General features: G+C 62.0%; 1 protein-coding gene across 1 annotated transcript; it reads left to right on the top strand.

Annotated features, from left to right (window-relative positions):
* The first annotated feature begins 14,682 nt into the window (after nucleotides 1–14,682).
* On the top strand, nucleotides 14,683–19,696 carry C1ql1 (complement C1q like 1). The gene is made up of 2 exons (XM_004859185.3): nucleotides 14,683–15,432; nucleotides 18,879–19,696. Exons 1-2 carry the CDS (start codon nucleotides 14,866–14,868, stop codon nucleotides 19,056–19,058), a joined length of 747 nt encoding a protein of 248 aa, XP_004859242.2. The 5' UTR covers nucleotides 14,683–14,865; the 3' UTR covers nucleotides 19,059–19,696.
* Nucleotides 19,697–20,761: the final 1,065 nt, after the last annotated feature.

The following is a 20,761-nucleotide window of genomic DNA, read 5'->3' as shown; positions in this document are numbered from 1 at the left end:
CCACGCCCCAGGCTCTGCTCCTGGCTGGGCCAAAGCAAAGCTGCTGGGGTGGGCAGGGGTGGGCAGGGGCAGGGTGGGGCCCTGGATGCCAGGCTCTGGGCAGAGTGTAGGGAGCTGAAGCATTCAGGACCCCGTGCAGCTCACAGGCACCGGGCGGGGAGGCAGGAGGCCCATTGATGAATCGATTCCCATTATTGATGCTCCTTGGACAAAGTTTGAAAGATGGCGCTGGGGGAGAAGATGGCTCCTCGGAGGACATGACACAGCTCAGAATACAGATGAGCCCAGCAGGAGGGGCAGGCGCCCGGGCTGCAGAGCAGACTCAGGCCGGAGGCCCACATGTTGGCACCTGGCCGGGCAGGCGGCTGAGGGAGCACTGGGAGGCTGCAGGACAGTCCCAGGGCGGGGGCTCTGGCTCCTTGTGAAGACAGGAAGGGCCAGGGCCACCGCGTGGGGGTGAGGGCGGCTCAGGACAGAGCCAGGCCTGGCACTTCAGGAAGCAGAGGGGGCAGCGGGTTGGGGAGCCCGGACCCCACCCTGGGAGGCCAGTCTGATGGCTGAGCGCCGCCCTGGCCCGTCCCAAGTGAGCCCCCACTCAAGAGGAAGGTAAGGGCAGCTGTCCTGACTGGGACCCGACCTGAGATGGCCCCATGCCCAGCGGAGTGCACGGAGCCCCAGAGGGCTGAGCTCGCCCTGCAGTGGACATGCCCTGCCACACCTCCACCCTGATGATCCGAGAGCCTCACCTCACGGGAGAGGGCCACGGGCTCGGCCCTCCCCAGCCCAAGCGTGGTGGGGACACCGCGGGTGACGGCAGCACCCCTGTCCCCATCCCTCAGGACACGGGTGGTGTGGGCCTGACGGCCTCTCGGGTCCCTGCAGCCCTGACCCCTGGCAGCCCCCTCTCAAGTCACCATTTAGCAACTGTGACTGCAGCAGCAGTGTCGCCTCCTGGAGCCTCGCCTCCTGTCCAGTGAGCCCCTCTGTGAGCCACGGGACCCCATTCCGGTGCCTGCGGCTGCGCAGCTGCAGCTGCCCGAGGCACGGAGGCCCCCTGCCCTCCCAGCCCCTCTCCTGCAATTATGGAGAGCAAACAGGAGCAGCTGATGAGAGCGGAGCTGCTATTAGCTTAACCTTTCGGGACTGGAGCTGCGGGAGGCACGCGGCTCCTCACAGGAAAGCTGGAAAGGCGATGGGAAGCTCAGGGAGGCGGGAGGAGCCTGGAGCGGCTGGGGAGGGACCGGGCAGGCCAGGGCAGCAGGCGGACTCCTGTCCGCACCAGGCTTGCCCAGCCTGTGAGCGCGGCGGGGCCAGTGAGGCTGCAGACTGGCTGGGAGGCGGCAGGGTGAGGGCTGCAGAGTGGCCCGGCTCTCCGTTTCACAGATGCAGAGACCGAGGCCCAGCGAGGCGTGGGCGTGGCCTTCCCGAGTCACAGGGAAGATTGCCAGAAGCCTGAGCTGGGGTCCTTGCCTGCATCTCCTCCCTTCCTTCCCTCCCTCCCTCCCTCCCGCCCTCCACCTACTTGTCCAGCCCCTATCTGGTCACTCCCGCTATGCAAGCTCTCAGCCAGAGCTGGGGGTCAGGGCCCAGCAATCTGACTGGCAAGTGACCCCCAAGACAAGGAGCCACACGCAGGGGAGAGTCCCGCAGAGAAGGCACCCCTGGGCATGACGTACAAGTCCAAAGTGCCTCCAAAGTGTGTCCCTGGGTGCAGCGACCAGCTGCCTCCCGTGTGAGCCAGGCAGGCGTCAGGGAGGCGGTGACGTGGACCTGGGCACAAGGGACCAACTGGAAAGGCTGCGGCTGTGGCAGTGTCCCCAGGGAGGCCAGGCTGGGTGTGGGAAGATGCTGGGGCTCTGGGAGGCCCAGCTGCCCCCTGCCCTCCGCCGAGCCTGGTGAATGAAGTGGGCGCCCAGGTAAAGGACCCTGGCTGGAGCCAGTGGCGGCAGCAGGGTGAAGTCTGCTTTCTTCTGCTCCCACCTGGGCTCCTCCCTGGCCCCTGGGGCCCAGCACCGGTGGCACCCGGGGCAGGCGGCCGGGGCGAGGCCTTAGGTGCCGGGAAGGCAGTGGGCGGGAGGGGACTGGAGGCCTGACTCACACTTGCCCCACCTCCTCGGCGAGACACCAAGGAATATTTTTAGGAGCTCATTAAACAGGGAAGAAGGAGAGGGAAGGGAAGGAAGGAAGACCAGGATTATGCATTATTTTTCATCCGAGTGACAGCTCTGTGCGTCTCCACTGGAACTGTCACGCAAAAGAAATGGCATGTCTAATATTATTACAGCCCAGTGCACGAACATGCGTGTGCAAACGTGTGTGCTGCCGTGTGCGTGCTGGGTTGGAGCCCAGGATGTGTGCATGGAGCAGAGGCAGGGTGTGCAACACGTGTGGCACCGAGGCACGGGCGCAGCTGTGGAAGTTCTGTGTGACGGGCAGCGGGCTGTGAGCACTCTCTGGAGTGGGACACTGCTTGGGACTGCCGAGCGGCGGGAGGGACAGGGAGGGCACAGCCCAGGGCGCAGTGGCACGCAGGATCCACGGTCTGGGCAGAGGGGAGAGGAGAGGCCCTGGGCCCGCTGTCCCTGTCCTGAGGAGGTGCGCAGAGGCCCGGCCCACAGTTGCCTGTCCCCTGGTGTGAGGACAGTGCTCTGCCGGCTCCACGTTCTCTCATTGGATCCAAGGCAACCCCTCTGAGTTTCCAGCACACACCAGTGTCGTGGGAAGCGTCACACGGTATGAGTACAGCGGGCACAAAGTGTCTCAGAGTTCGGGGGCCTCCCAGACGGCGCAGGCCCCAGCCTGTCAAAGTCCAGGTGTGAGCGGGAGCTGGGCACCTTCCTGGGGCTTCTTGGGGGTGTCGGGGCACAGCAGGAGGGGACCCACGGAGACAGGAGCTGGGGCCAGGCGAGAGATTCGCCACTGTCAGAGTGAGCTGTGGCATGGCCTGGCCACACGGTACCTAAAGCCAGCCTCGTAAGTGGCTAATTGATTTCTGTTCCCTGATTAAATGCGCAGCACTTTACATGGCAGCAGAAGGAGGTCAGCGCTCCCCACTCGTCCAGTGCTGCGTGCGGAGAGACAAAGAAATTGATTTTCCAATCGATGTGCTGAGCAATGATTAAATGTTCTCTACACAGCGGGCCTAATGAGTCCCAGAGGGGCGTGCCGGCCCCTTAATTAGACACTGGGGGGGGGGTCCCCAGGGATAGGGTGGGGCTTGAGGGGAGCACCTGCCGTCCCGCCCCCCACATGGGGACCCTGGGAGGGGTCGCCGGGCAGTCTCCACGCCGGGTCCAGGGACCCTGGGGCGAACTGTCCCCCTGGGACCTGAGCAGGAAGGGCTGGACACAGCCACCTGGGTGCACAGGCCACACTGAGGGCCCTGACCTTGGCCCCTCCCCCTGCCCCCAGGACCCAGGGAAGCCACAGCTCCCTGGCCTGTCCAGCTCTGCTGCTGCCCGCGGACCAGACAGGAAATGAATCCTCTCAGGGCTGTGGAGATTCCATTCCCGCAGCCCCATTGGAGGAGCCAGCTAAAGACTTTAGAAATTCAAATGAGGCTCTCTGGGGAGAGTGGGCTTAAACATTCCCCTGTGCAGCAGCTTTATTGAAAGAATAAACTATATCTGCAGAGTAAGAGATTGTGTCTGTCAGTTTCTCTTAGGGTCATAACGAGCCTGGCAGGGAGGAGACTCAGGACAGGGCTGGAGGTGAGCAGGGCAGCGCTCACCCCAGGGGACTGCAGCCCCCCCCAGCCCCCCCCCACCCTGTTGTCGGAGCTGAAGGTTCCATCCAGGAGGCAGGAAGACAGAATGGAAATCCCAAGACTGGAGCTCCCGGGGTCCTCCCTAGATGGGGCTCTGCAGAGGAGGGCAGGAGCTGAGGCTCTGTGCAGGCCGCGGCTGAGGCCGAGTCTCGGCCCTGCCATTTGGAGCTGTGTGACTTCAGCAAGGTCTTAGCCTCTCTGCTCAGCTACCTCCCACGGCTGAGATGTGAGTGCCTGCTCCACTGGGCTGTCAAGTATTAACTGAGGGATTAGGAGTGCTTAGCACATCACCTGTTCTACGGGTGACTCTCAATATACCTGGCTGTTATTAAAGGAAGTGACCAGACAACCTTCCTCCCTCCTGGAGGTCCTGCTCTGACCAGCTAAAGGCCACCATCATTGTTTCTAGCATCACCACTGTCGCCATAACCAAGACTACAGCTCCATCACCACCTCATCACCATCATCACCATGACTACTATCACCATGACCACCACCATCATCACCATCACCATGCCCCAGATGCGGGCCAGTGGCGTAGCTGTGAGATGGATGGGAAGTGCAGAGGGTCAGAGGGATGGACCTGGTAGGCCAAGTCCCAGAAGGCTTCCTGGGGTAGACAGCCTGGGGACAATGTGAACCCAGCAACATGGTAATTCTCTGCTCCCCTTTCACTAACAGCTGCTGCGTTGAGGTGGAGCTACCCTATTTATATTTGGAAGAGGAAACTAAAGTCAAAGACCAGGGAAGGATCCGGGAAAAAAGATGAACGGGTCCCTACACTCAGCAGCTCAGAGCTCAGACAGGGACAAGAATCGGGGCAAGATGCATCCCTCTCCCTCAGCACCAAGCAGAGCTGTGGCAGCATGGTGCTCCAGGCCAGGGAGCCCCACGTCAACACGGGAGAGGAGGTGCCATCAACGGGTCAGGCAGCAGTTGTGCTGTCCGTCACTCTCACTCTAAGGCTAGAGAGGAGACTGCACTTGACAGTGCAGAGTGTCTGCATAGCAGAGGCCAAGTCTGCCCTGGGGCACACAGGGGTCTGAGCTGCCAGGGCTCTGGAGCACAATGTGCTGCGCTTGTGGTCCTTCTGTCCATCTCAGCACCCAGCCCTGACGCATGAGGGCTGCAGAGACCTAGATATGTAAACAAACGGCCAGGCTCTGCCTCTAACTGGGGAGTGGTCTTGGGAAAATTGCCAAGGTTCCCTGGTCTCCATTCCCCTCCTGTGAAGAGAGGGTGGCTCATTGATCCCACAGAGAAAGAAGTCAAAGGGCCAGGGCTTAGATCTCTCCCCATCCTCCAGCAGTTCACTTGTTATCTCTGGCCTCAGTATCCCCATCTGAAGAAGGAGAGCATACTCTCAGAAGACTGCTGTGAAAACCAAGTGAGGGCCTCAGGGCTGAGCTGAAAATGGTTCTCTTCCAGCTCTAGAAGTTGGGCATAGCGTTCTGAAATAAGTCCCCAGGACCACCATTACCACCTCCACCATCTCTACCACTGCCACAACCCTCCCACCACCAGCACCAGCACCAGCACCAGCACTTCCAAAATTACTATACCACCACCGACACTGGCACCACCGACACCGGCACCACCAATACCAGCACCACTGACACCGGCACCACCAATACCAGCACCACTGACACCGGCACCACCAATACCACCACCACTAATACCAGCACCACCGACACCAGCACCACTGACACCGGCACCACCGACACCTGCAGCAGCACCGACAGACACGTCACACTGTCTCTTCGGTCACCATCATCACTGCCTGTCACCCCCACCCCTTGGCGACCGCACACACCACATGCTTCTGTCAACACGAGTGAGCAGATGGTGGGGCACGGGAGCATGCAGGGGGCCCAGGAGCGAGAGACTCCTTAGAGCAGTTGGCGTCCTCCTGCACCCACTACCCCCAAGCTTCTTCCCCTGCCATCCAGGAAAGAGGTCGCCCTCACTGGCCTCAGCGCCAAAGGGCCAGGAAAGGGGCCAGCACTCGCTGAGGCCCTACCATGCACCAGGCAGGGCTCTGGTGCTTGCATATTTGATGCCGATGGTGCCCCAGTGATGGAAATCAATCACTACCTGTCCTCTCCACGCTGGGGCTCTAACCCAGGGCCTCACACATGCTGGGCAAGCACTGTACCACTGAGCCACATACTCAGCCCTTTTAAAAACTTTTGAAAAAAAACGTAGAGATAGAGTCTGGCCAAGTTGCCCAGCCTGCATTTGAATGTCCCACCCTCCTGCCTCAGCCTCCAGAGAGCTGGAATGATAGGCATCACCACAGCTTCTGGCTGTTACTGCATTTTAAGAGAAGGAAACTGGCACACAGAGAGATGAGGTGATTCGTGCACGGCCATCTGGCCAGCGAGTGCCCAAGGTGAGATTCAGGTCCACGCCCACCCTGGCTGCCAGGGAGGGGACCTGCAGGAGGGTGCAGGTGGTGCTGGTCCCGGGCCAGAGGGACTCTGGGTCCCTCTCTGGGTCCCAGCAGTCAGCGGGAAGCACAGCATGTGCCCGGCTGGGCTCGGGAACCCTGCTCCCAGCACCCAAGGAGGCACCTCGCTCACCTCCCCACACCAGCCGCGAGAACCCTGCTGCTGGGCCTGCGCTGGGCACAGGGCCTGGCACGCGGATGAGAAAGACATGAATGAACCCGCAAAGGCACGAATCAATCAGGACGTCAACACCCCGGGCGGAGAGCTGCGCTGACGATTGGAAAACAGGAAGGCAGCAGGCGACGCAACTCTCCCGACTTCATTATTGTTCTTTTTTTGCCTTTCTGATTTTGTAGAAATGGTGGCTCACAGACTGCCTCACAGATCGATGATTGATGCCCCAGAACTAATACCTGAGACAGACCAGCAGCGGAAAGGACGATTATTAAACACACCTCCTGGGGCACGGGGTGTGTGCAGTGTGAGGCAGATGAAGTGAGGAGTTTCCAAGCCTCTGCCTTGTGCGCATGTCTGGAGGTCCCGGCTGCCGGCCAGCGCCCCCCTGGGGGGGTCTGGTCCCTCGGCCAGGTCTGGTTAGCACTGCCCACCTTGCTGCCCTCCCCAGCTGTGACCCCCCAAGGTGCAGGCAGCCAGCCCGCCCCGGTCTCCTCGGGGCCCGGGGTGACAAGATGGGCACTGACGGTGAGCTGAGCTGGCAGGCGGGCCGGGCGCCCTGGGCCCTGTCCCTGCTCACCACCACTCCCGGCTGCCCAAGCAGCAAAGCACAGCGGCAGTGACAAGGTCCAGGGGGAGAGGCCCTCTCCGAGGGTGACGCTGGTCTCACAGGCCACTGGAGCAGCAAAGTGACAGCTCCTGGCTGGGGCTCTGTCCCCAGCCCTGCCCTCCATCGATCCCTGCCAGGCACCAGCCTTGGACCCCAGCCTACCCACCCTGCTCTGCACCCTCCTCTTCCTCCTCACTCTGCCTGCAGGCCTTCCATGCACACACACACGTACGCGTGCACACGCTCCCTGTCTCAGGAAATACCCGAGTGAAAACTGTGGCTGTGGTAGGGCCCGGGCAGCCAGGGACCTGCGGTGTGAACTCATGTGTGCAAAGGTTTGAGCCCGAGAGTTCGAGAGCCATATACTCGAGTGTGGCAGGGAAGGTGCGAGAGCTCACAGGATGCGTGTGGAGCAGGGGTCAGGGTGGCCTTGACAGTCGACTCTCGGATGAGCCGGAGAGGGTGACTCGCTGCAGACACTGAGCCCGGCGCTTCCGCCCCGCGTGACTGCCCCTCCTTGTCGCCTGGGCTCCCTCAAACCAGGCAGGGGGTGCTGAGCTGTGGCCGGGCCCTGTCAGCCACTGATCTGTTCGTGTTCCTATAAATATTTACAAATCCCAGCTGCCAGGGAGCAGCCATCCTCCGCCAGCTGGGGCTCCCAGCCTGCAGCCGTGGCAGGGGCTAGAGGACCTGGCTGTGGGGAGACTGGGTGCCCGGGACCCATCAGCGCCTGGCTCTGCAGAGTCCCTGCACCCCAGGCTGTCCCCCCCCCACAACAGCCCAGGGAGGTGCCCCGCCCCACCTCACAAGGAGGGGCACCCTTCACCTCATAAGGAGGGGCACCCTTCACCTCCTATCCATGGCCCCAATTAGGGGCACAGGAAGTCAGGTCTTCCTACTTTGTAAATGACCCAAAATACTCCAAGAACCCCTGGAGGGTGTTTACTATCTCCCTGAACCCAAAATCATCCACCGGGCCCCTGGCCAATGAGCTAGGGATTTAGCTCAGTGGTACCGCCGCCTGCCTCCCAAGTGCAAGGTCCCGAGTTCGATCTCTGGTACCAAAAAAAAAAAAAAGAGTGCCAGACCCCTTGATAAATCCCTCTGGCTCTTTCTGGATTGGAGGTCGGCAGATGTGCAGTTCCAGGTGCTGCCCAGGCCTCTGAAAAAAAGAACTCCCTCTGCCCTGGCAGGCCAGGGACTTGTGGAACTGGGCAGCTGTGGGGCTGCGGGGAGAGTTACACGCCCTGTGGGACACTTGCCTGCCCTGAGCCACCACTACGGGTCCGGGCTGGTGGTCAGATGTCCGCGTGAACCAGCCTCAGGGAGATGACGGATTGTTGGTATTTTGTGTGTGTGGTGCTGTAATTTGAACCCAGGGCCTTTGCACTGAGCTCCATCCCCAACTCTTTCCCTTTATCTATTGTGAGACAGTGTTTAAGTTGCTCAGTTGCCCCAGCTGGACTCACACTTGAGATCCTCCTGCCTCAGCCTGTAAGAGTGCCAGGGTCACAGGTGTAGAGATCAATTATTGATCGTGGATCCTCTATCCCCGTGCCCAGTACGGTGTCTGGCGCACCACATGCCCTGTGCCTGGGTCCCCAAGCTGAGTGTCCCCAGCTCCCGATGGTGGCAGAAGGCACTGCAAGGCCCGAATGTCCTGGGCTTCCCACCTTAGGAAAGCCAGCAAGAGCCCCAGAACCCGGATAAAGCGAGACACCCCCTTCCCATCTCTGCTACAAGTTCAGACTGCAGAGCGCAGAGCCCGCCTGGTCCCCGTGGGGCCCCTTTCCTTGGCAGGTAAAGCCTGGTCCAGGAACCCGGGTGCTGGAGGGAGAGGAGAGGAAAGGGAGGCAGAGGGAGCCCCCAGGAGGCTGAGGGGCCCTGGCTGCACCCCTCAGAGGCCTTGGTGGAAGAGAAGCCCTGGGGCATTGAAGCTGGGGACCAGAGAGGTCTGGGGCTGCTCAAGGGCCGCTCCTCATCCAGAGCGTGCTGGGTGGAGAGGGAGAAGGTGCAGGGCAAAGCCGAGCCTAGGGCGCGAGTTTTCCTGTGCAAAAGCCAACTCCCAGCACCCGGGAACTGCGGCCTTCTCTGCTGCCAGGCACAGGGAGGGGAGCCTGGAGCCGCCCATGTGCTGCACCGGGTCTGACAGTGGCAGTGGCACAGAAGGGCTAAGAATATTCCGAAAGAGCCCAGCCAGAGCCCGAGCCAGCCGGCAGGCCTCTCCTGCCTCTCCTGCCTCTCCCGGTGCAGACTGACAGCAGGGACTGCCTCCTGCCCGGCCTGCTGCCAATGAAGCCCCTAAACACCCCAATCCCAGGGGGCACCCTGGCCTGGGTGGGGGCCACGCGAAGGCGCTGCACGCAAGGCCCAGCCCATGGGCCCCAGGCCCACATTTGTCCCCCAACGCACACTGTGGCCACCACTGAGGGGCGGGGCCCCCATCGGATCTCAGCTTCCCTGGGTCTGTGGGACGCAAGGAGGGGTCAGGGAGCCCTCCAGGAACAAAGCCCTTTTCTGTTTCTGGGCCAGGGCCAGCTACATAATCGGAATCAGCAGGGCCTGGTATGCAATGAAAATGTGGGTTCTGTTGTTCAAACACTGCTAAGAATTTCCAGGTGGTTAGAGCAGAGCATTAAGCCAAGTTCAGTCCCTGGAAGTCGCAGAGCCAGCTGCTCAGGGGCTCTTGGCACGTGCTCACCAGGCGCCCACACTGCATAACCTGCACCCCTCCTCAAACACAAGGAGACAGAGTGCTCCAAGATCCCTCTCTGGACACGGCAGGGCTGGGTGACCCCAACCCGATTAAAATGGGGCCCTGACCCCAGCCTCTGCCATGGGCTCCCTCCCTGGCTCTGAACCCCTGGCAAGCTGGACCCCGGTCCCTGTCTGTCCTCGGGTGTCAGACCTCTCCATGCCCAAAGCCATGGCCCTGGGGTAGCCCGCGAGGGAGAAGGCTCCCTCTGTGCTCCAAGAGAGAACGCCTTCTGGAGCCACCTGGGAGCCAGGCTTCTCCTGGTGCTGCTGCCCCAGACTGGGAAGCCAGGAAGCCCGGGTCTGCTCCCCGTGCCTGGCTGGGCAGGGCTGAGGGGAAGGGAGCCTCAGCGGCAGGCCCAGGCTCCAGGCTCTGAGTAACCATACCGCCCGTCACTCCTACCCCTTCTATCTGTCCCTCAGGCTGACCCTGTGCACCTGCCATTATATTGGTTCCTGTTGGGGCCGCAGTACCTCATCACTTACACATGCAGCCTGGAGAAGCCACCAGCTGAGGGAGTCACCCCTCCTGCCCGCCCCGGCCTGGGCCCTTCCCAGCTGCCAGGCTGGAGCTGGGTCCCGGATGGGCAGAGCTGAGGGGCGGACATCCAGTGAGTCACTGGAACCCCAGGCACCAGGCCCAGCGTCCTCCGTGCTGAGAAAGGCCTAAGAAACCTGAGGACTGGGGCCCAGCTCCTGGATCCCTCCCTCCCGAGCTGGGGCGGGGTCAGGGGTCTGGAGGACCCCTCACCGCCCCAGACCTGCCCCTGGACCACTCAGATGGGCCTGCTCCCCCAGCCCCAAGTCACCACTCAGCAACTCCGCTCCCACACTCAGATCAAACGCCCCCTCTCCACCGGGCAGGAAGAACGGAGGGCCTTCCACCAAGGGTCAGGAATTGTCTGCCGGAAATGTCACGGTGGATTCTAACATCTTCAGTGGAGGCCCCTGGGAGACGCCTTTAACGGAAGACTCACAGCCCCTCGGAGCCGGCCCTTACAATGACCAAGCCCTGGAGAAGCGGCGGCCCTCGGAGTGGGGAGACATCCCGAACCCGGGTGGGCTGGTGGCCTAACGGCCTTGACAGCCATCTCTGCCTCCACCCTGGCCAAGCCGGGCCATTGCTCTCCCACTCCTGGGCCTGGCCCACACACGCCTGTCCACGTCCTCGCCTCAGGGGTGCCCCTGCCATCAGTCCCAAGTTCAAGTCCGACTCTTCCTTGAATCAGCAGCAGGATTCGGGCAGGTTAGCAAAAGCGCCCTGGCTTCCTGGGAGGATCCAGCACACAGAGCACAGAGCCTGCAGGTGCCAAGGGAAGGGCAGCAGCACCCACTCATTCTCCATTCTCCCCGTGGGCATTCCCAGACCCTTCAGAAACTGTCTACCCAGCAGGCGGGGCCGCGCCAGACTCCAGACCCACAGCTGCGAGCCCTGGTGGATGCAGCCACTCCTCCTCCGCAGGCTCCTCCCTCCCCCAGGCACCAGGGCAACCATTCCAGCGTGCAGAACCCTTCATGTCACCCCTCAACCTCAGGAGGGGTTTGTTGTTGTTTGTATTGTGGTACTGGGGACTGAACCCAGGGAGTGCTTGGCTACACTCCTAGACCTTTTTATTTTTTAATGCTGAGACAAGGTCTTGAGGCTGGTCTTGCTCTTTGGAACCTCCTGCCCCAGCCTCCCAAGGAGCTGGGATTATAGGTGTGTGCCACCCTGCCTGGCTCCCTTCAGCATCCCCTAATCCTCGGAATAAATTCCAAATCCTAGCCACAGCCCACAAGGGCCCCCGAGCCTGGTCCTTAGCAGCTGCTGCTCTCTCTTCCCATCCTCCCTCCTTCTCTGCCTTCTTCACCTTGCTAAAGCCTTTCGTCAGAACTTCCTGCAACACCACCCCCTCCAGGAGGCTCTGAGGTACTCTAGACTCCACATAAATTCAGGTGACAGCACCATATGTTCCCACAGCCCTCACACGACCACTGTGGCACACTGGCAGGCCAGCTGGCACCTACTCTTTAACAGACCAGCTTCCTGAGACATGCTAAACACGGCATCAGGGCCTTTCTTGCTCTTCATTAGGTCCTGTGACAAGACCTGAAGCAGCAGTCAGTTCAAATGGGTTTACAGGACGGACGGACGGATGGGTGGACGGACGGACGGATGGGTGGACAGACCGGTGGATGGATGAAAGGTAGATGGATGGAAGGGTGGATGGGTGGGTGGCTGGCTGGCTAGATGGATAAATGGAAGGATGTGTAGATGGATGGAAGGGTGGATGGATGGACGGATAGGTGGGTGGACAGATGGGCAGGTGAACAGGTGGAATGATGGGTGGATGGACAGATGAGTGGATGGGTGGGTGGATGTGGGGTGGGTGGGTAAATGAGTGGATAGATGGCTGGATGGACAGCTGGGCGGGTGAATGAGTAGGTGGGTAGATGGAAACACAACACCCCCTCTGTTCGGTCTCCCTGGGCTTCTCTTGGGAAGGCCACTCTGTCTGGGCTTCCTAACACCTAGTACAAATCTCTACCCAAGCCTTAGATTCCTCAGTTGTGAAATGAGGAAGCCTGTCGCACACTTTTTATTATTAAAGAGCATAAGCTCTGTAATAATTTTAAATTCATGATAATAGGTTAAGTTTAAATGAGGTAATCCATGTAAGGTACTTAGAATGGGACATTGCACTTAGTGTTCAATAAATGTTCGCTATAATAGGGCCGGGGATTTAGCTCAGTGGTTTCACCGCCTGCTGTGCAAAGCGCAAGGACCTGAGTTCAATCCCTGGTACCAAAACAAAACAAATCAAAACATTCGCTATAATAATTAGCAGAGGGCTGGGGATTTAGCTTGTTGGTTCTGCCACCTGTCTGGCAAGCACAAGGACCCGAGTTCGACCCCCGGTACAAAAAAAAAAAAAAAATTAGCAGAGCCCTTATAATTTCTACCTGTAAGGCCGGGGATTTAGCTCAGTGGTTCCACCACCTGCCTTGAGAGCGCAAGGTACCGAGTTCGATCCCGGGTACCAATAATAATAATAATAATAATAATAATAATTTCTACCTGTGTCTCTGACAAACAGTGGCTCCAGGGGACACTGCCAAGGTCCTCCGTTTGGACCCAGCACCCTGACCACCTTGCAGCCCCTGGTAAGGTGTTTTAGTAAACGCAAAAACAAATGAATGCAGTTTTCCAGCTGGTGGGGAGTCAAGCCACAGCCCAGCTCACTACAGTCTGTACACATCCATGCCCAATCAATTCATTCAGAGACCCTCAAAACACCTGCTGGCAGGTGCCCCTTCCTAAGCCCAGGTGTGTGTCAGTGAAGACCCTTAGACCCCTTCCCTGTGTCCTCCCCACACACCCAGCATCCAGCCTCATCGCACTCCTGGAAGGGTGCTGACCACTGTCCCTGAAGGGGCCACCCCTCCCTCCCTGAGTGGACAGCGGGGGAGGGTCCTGGAGGCCACCAGTCTAGGCTGAGCCCAGGGGTGCAGGCCCCTGTCCCCCTCTCCTGGTGCCAACGGCAGCAATCTGCAGGAAACTGCAGGAGGAAGGCGGGCTGGAACGGGGGCTCCTTCGCTGGGGTCGATCATTATATTGGCCAATGCTTGCTGAGTGCATTATAAGGTCAGATCCTGAGCTTTACTCAGGTCGTATCTCCTTCAACCCTCCACCTTCCTTTTTTCAGAGGACCTGGGGGCGCAGGTCAGGTGGGGCTGGGTGCAGCTCTTGGCTTCCAGGGGAGACGTGGGGAATGGGGAGTGTGGGAGTGGACCGGCTGGGCAGCGCTGCCCAGCGTCCACTCCACCGGGTTCTAGGCTCAGCCCCACCATGCAGCCCAGGCCCAGCCTGCCAGGCCCACCCTCGGGAAGGGGCGCAGTGTGCCGGCCAGCGGCCTCTTTGGGGACCTGGGCGGGCCGGGCTGCGGGCCGGGCGAGCTTTTAATTAAAGCGCTGGCTCGGGCTCCTCCACGCAAAGTTTGAAGCCGTTATTTTCCACTCCAGCGAAGCGGGGAGAATCCGGCTGGGCTGACAGAGACGCCGCGCGGCGCCCAAGGAGCGGTGGAGGGAGGGAGTGGGCCCCCGCCTGGGAAATGGAAGACTCGGGGTGCCCGGAATGACCCCGAGGCGGCGGCGGCGGAGCTGAGGAGCCCCCACCCCGTGCACGGCGGGTCTCGCACACCACGGCCCCTCGGCGGGTCTGACCCGGTCCCCAAGTCCTGGCTGCGCTCTCTGGGAGGAGGTGGCAGCGCCCTCATCCCCGTCCGTGGTGCAAAGCCCAACCGCGGCCCCGATCCAACGCCGCCTGCCGCCTCCTCTGCACTTCTGGGGGTGCGGGTGTCCCCTCTCTCCGCGCTGGAGGGCGCCGTCCCTTAGCAGTCGGGCCTGGCCGACCCCTCTCCGGGCGCACCCAGCGCCTCGCGGACTCGAGGACTGAGGGCCCAGGACAGGGGGGTCTGGAGTCCCGAGGGCGGTGGAAAAGGGGCCGCCCGGGCCGGCGCAGGAAGCCACGTGCGCCCACCCAGTCTGGGCGGGGAACCGGGCGGCCTGTGGGAGGAGGGCGAGGAGGGGAGCCGGCCCCAGACTCAGGCAGCTCTCTCCCGCCCTCCCCGGCAGCGCCCGCCGTCCCCGCACCTGGCTGCGCCCCTCACTTCTCCCCTGGGCGGGCTGTAGCGGCCCAGACCCGCCCGCGGTCGGACTCGAAGCCGCTCCCACCTCCCGGCCTTGCCGGCCTCTTCTCGGCCGCCCCTTCCCCCCACGCAGGCCCCGCCCACCGCCCAATCAGACGCCGGCCCCGCCCGCGGCCCCACCTCTCGCGTCCCCGAGCCGCTCGGCTGGGGCGGAGTTGGCCGCGGGGCGGGGCCGGCTCCGGGAGGTGCGAGCGGCGGGCGCGGGGCTCAGTCCGGCGGCGCAGCGGGAGGGAGGCGCGAGGCCGTAGCGGCGCCTCGCCCGGCCCCATGCCCGCAGCCCCGCCAGACCGCCCCTGAGCGCGGCGCCCCGCGCGCCCCCCGCCCGCCGGCACCATTGCCCCGACGGCGCGGCCGGGCGGCCCGGCTCTGCCCCGGCTCCGCGCTGGCCGCAAGACGCTCCTGGCGGCCGCGGCGGGCGTGGTGATGCTGCTCGTGCTGGTCGTGCTGATCCCCATGCTGGTGAGCTCGGGTGGCCCGGACGGCCACTACGAGATGCTGGGCACCTGTCGCATGGTGTGTGACCCCTACCCCGCGCGCGCCGGAGACGCCCGCACCGAGCAGAGCGCGCCGCCGCCCTCCACGCTGGTCCAGGGCCCCCAGGGCAAGCCGGGCCGCGCGGGCAAGCCGGGCCCCCCTGGTCCCCCCGGAGAGCCCGGCCCCCCGGGCCCTGCGGGGCCGCCAGGGCTGCGGGGCGAGCCGGGGCCGCCGGGCCCCGCGGGGCTGCCCGGAGCGGGGGCGTCGGGCGCGGTGAGCGCTGCCACCTACACCACGGTGCCGCGCGTGGCCTTCTACGCCGGCCTCAAGAACCCGCACGAGGGCTACGAGGTGCTCAAGTTCGACGACGTGGTCACCAACCTGGGCAACAGCTACGACGCCGCCAGCGGCAAGTTCACGTGCAGCATCCCGGGTACCTACTTCTTCACCTACCACGTCCTGATGCGCGGCGGCGACGGCACGAGCATGTGGGCGGACCTGTGCAAGAACGGCCAGGTGGGCGGCCGGCGGGCGGGATGGGCAGGCGCCGGCGAGGCGCTCCGGGCGGCCCCTGCGGAGGGACCCGCGCCAGCCTGAGCCGCAGCAGCCCCTCCGGCGGTCCTCACCCTCGCAAGCCCAGAAATGCGCAGTCCCTTCCCAGCTAGGAGGCCGGGCGCCTCCCGGGAAAAGTTTCCCCGCAGCCTCCCAGGTCCAACTTCTGACTCCCAGGTGGTGGAACCCTCTGCGGACCCAGAGTGTGCCGGAGCGTCCCTGCCGGGTGCAGGTGGAACCACCCACCTGGCACCGCTGGGTCCCACTGCGCCCCAGGGACACGGCCCCCCAGCTCGGATCCCACCTCCCTCCCAGGTTCCCAGCAGGGTGACCTGGGGATCCCGGGTATGGCCAGGCTCCAGTTCTCCTGGAAGGAGGGGACCCCTGGCTGGAGGGAGTTGGAAGGAAGGTCCCCTGGTTGGAGACCAAGACCAGGTTGGAACCCTGCTGCAGCACTACCCTGGCCTCTGCTGGCCTTAGGGTCGGGAAGGGGAAGGGCCTACAGGTAGCTGTCGTGCTGGAAGTGTGTCCCCTTCCCCTGTCCCCTGCCTGTGCCTCTGCCCCCTGGTTTCTGCCTGTCCCTGACCCTGTCTCTCCTCTCTCTGTGCCTCCCATCCATCTCTTCCCTGTGTCCCCTCAGCTTTCCGGTCTCTGTCCCGAGGGTCCAAGCCCTTTTCTGTTTATCACTGTGTCTCTCTAGTTTCCTGGTGTCTCTCTCCTCTTTGTCCTTGGTTCCAGACCAAACGAGAGGCCAGGCGCCCTGTGAGGGCTCCTCTGCAGACAGCCCACAGTTCCCGTTTTAATCACCAGCAGGGACACAGTGTGGCCTGCACTGACAGTGTCTTCCTTCCCAAAGAAAGTTTGGGCTGTCACCAAGCTGTGGCTTCAGGGTGGGGTGGAGAAGCAGCCGCTCGGCCACCATGGACCCAGACTGTGTGCCGCCTGCAAGGGTGGGTGTTGGGGTTGAGGAACTTGCCTTACTCACCTGGTGTGAAACTGTCCCCAAAGCCCTTGGTGTACTGGAGGAGGCTGGCAGAGGAGGCTCCTGGGAGGGGACCCCGGCGTATTAGAAAAAAGGAGGTGGCTTTGCCTAGGAGTCTTCAAAGACCCAGCACTGTAACAGCCACTCAGACCACGCACCCCCAAAACACAAGGACACAGTGGGTTCCGCAGCCCACACCCCAGATCCCCTGAGGCTCCTCCCTCTTGATGGCCCACGAACCTCAGTTATCTCACCAGTCCTTCCAGGGTTGGTGCTGAGCTCCTGGTGAAAACCGGAGGGGGCCCAGTCTGTGTGGCCCACGAGGTGGGGGGGCTGTAGTGTTGCAGGTAACCCCCCAGTGAGTACTGTGTTGAGGGTGAGCTGGGAGGAGCGATGTGGGGCTGCCCTGGCTCTGGCTAGGGGAGAGTGGCGAGCTCGGGTCCCCAGGGTGAGGGCCACAAGGACATTCACGTGTGCAGCGGAAAATGGCAGGGCTGGGCAGTGGGTGGGGACAGGAGGGAGGAGCTTGCGCCTCCTGTGCCTTCAGGGTTGGGGCTGCCTGTGCCCTGTGCTGGCCCTGCCTGGCCTGCTGCCTACAGAAGCTTCCAGAACTTCTCTGGGAAGGCAGAGTGGAATCTGGGCTCCCGGCCTTCCCTGGGGAAGAAGGGTCGGGAGTGAGGAGCAGCTGCAGCCCCTCTGGGGTCGCCCTCACCCTGAGGGCTCCAAGCCATCCCCAGGAAGCCAGCAGCCTGCGGAGAGGCCTGGGCCATGCCTGCAGTGTCTCCCCACGTTCAGACCCAGCGGGAAGGGCACAATACCGAGAACCCGGGTGGGACACAAAGAGGGGCGGTGGTCAGTGTGCTGCCCACCCGGGACAGCCACTTGGGGTGTGAGGCTCCCCAGTGGACGAGGGCTTGCTCGGGAGTGGTGCTGCATGTGTGGTGTGGACCAGGCTGGAGTCACCTTTCACGTGGGGCAGGAGGGTGCCCACCCGCCCCTAGCACCCCCACAGCACAGAGCCTGGCACAGCATTGCCCACCGAAGGGTAAAACCACCGTCCCCTGCAGGCCAGACTGAGACCCACCCCAGCTCTGCAGGGCCCCAGTGTTGAGGGGGCAGGGCCAGGCTTCCCGGGGCCCCTTAGCCAGTTCTCCTGGCCAGACCGCTGCCCGGTTTCCCCTCCTGGCAGACCTTGCAGGGACAATTCGACATTGTCCCCTCGAGCCGAGGCACACACTGCTTTCCTCCCTCCCCGGCGACAGTCCCACACTCCTGGCCCCCGGGAGCTGCTGGAAGCCTCGGCTGCTTCCAGAACCCGGCAGAGAACCAGGACCCCGGGGTTCCGTCCACGGTCCCCCAGCATCCGAGGACGGAAGGGCATCAATCCCCCTTGCCTCTGCAGATAATTAGGACAATTACAGCGACAGTCGTGGTGATGAATAAACACAAGCAGAACAGTTCTGACGCCTGTCACGTCACTGGGAGATTCCTGATGACAGATGACGGGGTTCTAATGGGTTTGGCTATTACGGAGCACACTGTTCTAATGAGTTAAGGCTAAATTAATCTAGTAATAAAAATAATTGTTATTGGTAGTAATTTATTAGCAAAGATAATGAAATGCATGTGTACTAATAAATACTACTGGGATTAGGGCCCAGGGAACCATAGAGAAGTTGGCTGCTTGCTTTCAGCTCTTCCCATGTAGCACAAGGCCCCTCAAGATTTACCTTTCTTCTCGGTACCATCAGAGCTGCTGTGGTGAATGGCAGTGAGATGGGAAGGGAGCTTCCTGACAGTACCTTCTCCTCTTGTCCCGCCCACCTTCAGCCAGACCCGAGTTTCCCCAGCTGAGCCTGGAGGGTAGCTCTTTCCCAGGCCGGGGCAGAGGGGTTGGACGGAGGACGGAGGACGGAGGATGGAGGATGGAGACCAGGCTGTGGCAGAGGGCCGTGTGCGGGCAGGGCCTCTCCTGCAGGCAGAGTTGCTGCTGAGACCTCCGCTGTCTCCTGCAGGGAGCAGGGGGAGGCCCCTTCCCCTGCCTTCACCAGCCTGGGAGCGATGGGCTGGAGCAGTGCTGCCTTCCAGGAAGGGGCAGGAGAGAGGGCTGAGGGGACGCCGCCCTGCCAGAGGCCGGGTCCCCTGGCCTCTTCCTGTCTGCCTCTATGGCCCATCTTCAGGCTCAGGCCACAGGTTGCCTGGGCTGTTAGAGAGGCGGTCGGTGTTGGGGGTGTCCTGTCCCCACTGCACACCCCACAGTAGCTGTGATTAGAGCCAGGGCCCCCCCAAGGGACAGCAGGCTCTGAGCCCGAATGCTGAACCCCAGCCAGGTCCTGTTCTCCCCTCGAGGACCCGTGGTGTCTGGCTCGTCACTCACTAGGGGCCTCTCCGGGACGAGGGTGGGAGCCCTCACGCCCCTCCCCCACAGGTGCGGGCCAGTGCAATCGCCCAGGACGCGGACCAGAACTACGACTACGCCAGCAACAGCGTGATCCTGCACCTGGACGCGGGCGACGAGGTCTTCATCAAGCTGGACGGCGGCAAAGCCCATGGCGGCAACAGCAACAAGTACAGCACCTTCTCCGGCTTCATCATCTACTCTGACTGAGCCCGCGTGTGGCCCTGACCAGGGAGCTGAGGCCGAGGCACTGTCCCCAGTGACCCACCGCCGGCGCCTCAGCCTGGGCTGCTGAGCTGCCCGTGCCCGAGAAGCTGCCCAACCCCAGCACCCCAAGCCCTGGCCCAGCTGCGCCCCCTCTGACCAAAGCGATAATAAAAACCTTTCCACCCACCATCGTCTGTGCCCTGGGGAGGGCAGCGGGGACCCTGCACCGGCCTGCTCTCCATGCAGGGGCAGCCTGGTGGGAAGCAGCCCGCCCCAGCTCGCCCTCCGGGGTGCAAAGTTCCAGTGCACACTGCTGCACTGCGACAGTCTAAGGGGGGACACCTAGGTTCTGGTCCCTGTGACACTGATGCTGGGCGATCAGCCCCCTGGGACACCACTGCGGGTCAGGGCTTGCCGTAGAAAGGAACAGGCTTTGCACAGGGATGCTTGACCTTGGTCCACGCGCTTCACCCCTGGGTCTACTTTCTCCTCAGTGAGATGCAGACTGAGGAGGCTGAAAAGAGGTGTTGTGGACATGCTCAATAAACAGCTCTTATTATTTATACACCACTTCAGCATTTGCTGTAGTCGGATGGGTGGACTTCAATCTTTGGGGAGAATAAAGAGCTTGCTTCGTGTGCTGTGGTCGCTGAGTTCTGTGGCTGCACTGAATCCATGATACGACGTCTCCCCATCGCAGTGAGGGTTTCCTGGGTGACCAAGTGTAGTGAAGCTGGATGCCGGGGAAGCACCCTGCAGGCATTTTCTCAAGGGTGCCTGTGTGGGTGGGAAGCAGATTTGTGGGAAATGCTCTCATGCCCTGTAATGTGGACGTGGCGGTTTTGTCCATTTAATTTTTTATACATTCATTGATTTGGAGACGAAGGTCTTGCTATGTTGCCCCGGCTGGTCTTGAACCCCTGGGCTCCAGTAATTCTCCACGCCAGCCTCCCCATGCTGGGACACAGGTGTCTTGGTGTGCCCGTGGCTCTGTCGGCTCTTAGTAAAGAGGTGCAGAGAGGTCGTGAGTTGCCAAGTCCACTGAGCTAGGAACAGCAGATGCCGATGTCTGACCCAAAGGTCATGCTCTTCCCCAGTGCGCTGCGTTTCATAGAGTTGGCGTCGCCAGGGCAGAACTGAGGCTGCCGTTGGATGCCCCACACCCGGCCCCGCAGAAGCCTAATGTGTTTAGAGGCATCTGCCCTGGCGTGGCAGCCGTGGAGCAGCTCTGGGAGAACCCCCAGGCTCCACAGGAGGAAACGTCCCCTCTGGCTCCCCAGCGTGGCTCAGCTGGAGGGACAGGAAGGACGGTGGCCTCCCGCCTGCCCAGAACCCTTGTATGGACCCTAGTCACGGCTGCCGGACTTGAATGACTTTCTTTATCCTCCCTTCTCTCCTCTACTTCCCCCACTGCCAGCTGTGGCCATTTAATAAAATTAGCTTAATGCTTGTTCCTTCCCTGTGGGGTCTGGAGATTGAAATCTGCGGGTCCCCACAAACCCAATAAAACCCCTGGCAGGCTTGGCTGGAACTAGATGCTCCGTGGGCAGTGATTAGATTGGAAGCCACTCCTGGCCCTCAGCACTGCCCACAGTGCCCTGTGAATTCTCTAATGGTCACACTGGCCCAGAACCACCTGGCCACCACCCAGAGGCCCCCGCCCTGCCGGGCCCCAGGGCCTGGCCCAGGACCGCTGTCCCAATACA

The sequence above is a fragment of the Heterocephalus glaber genome, unplaced genomic scaffold, assembly GCF_053883595.1.
Source record: "Heterocephalus glaber isolate CG9 unplaced genomic scaffold, H.glaber_assembly_v1.0 deba00001773, whole genome shotgun sequence".
In the NCBI taxonomy this organism is placed as follows: Eukaryota; Metazoa; Chordata; class Mammalia; order Rodentia; family Bathyergidae; genus Heterocephalus; species Heterocephalus glaber.
This window is presented reverse-complemented; position numbering and strand designations above follow the sequence as displayed.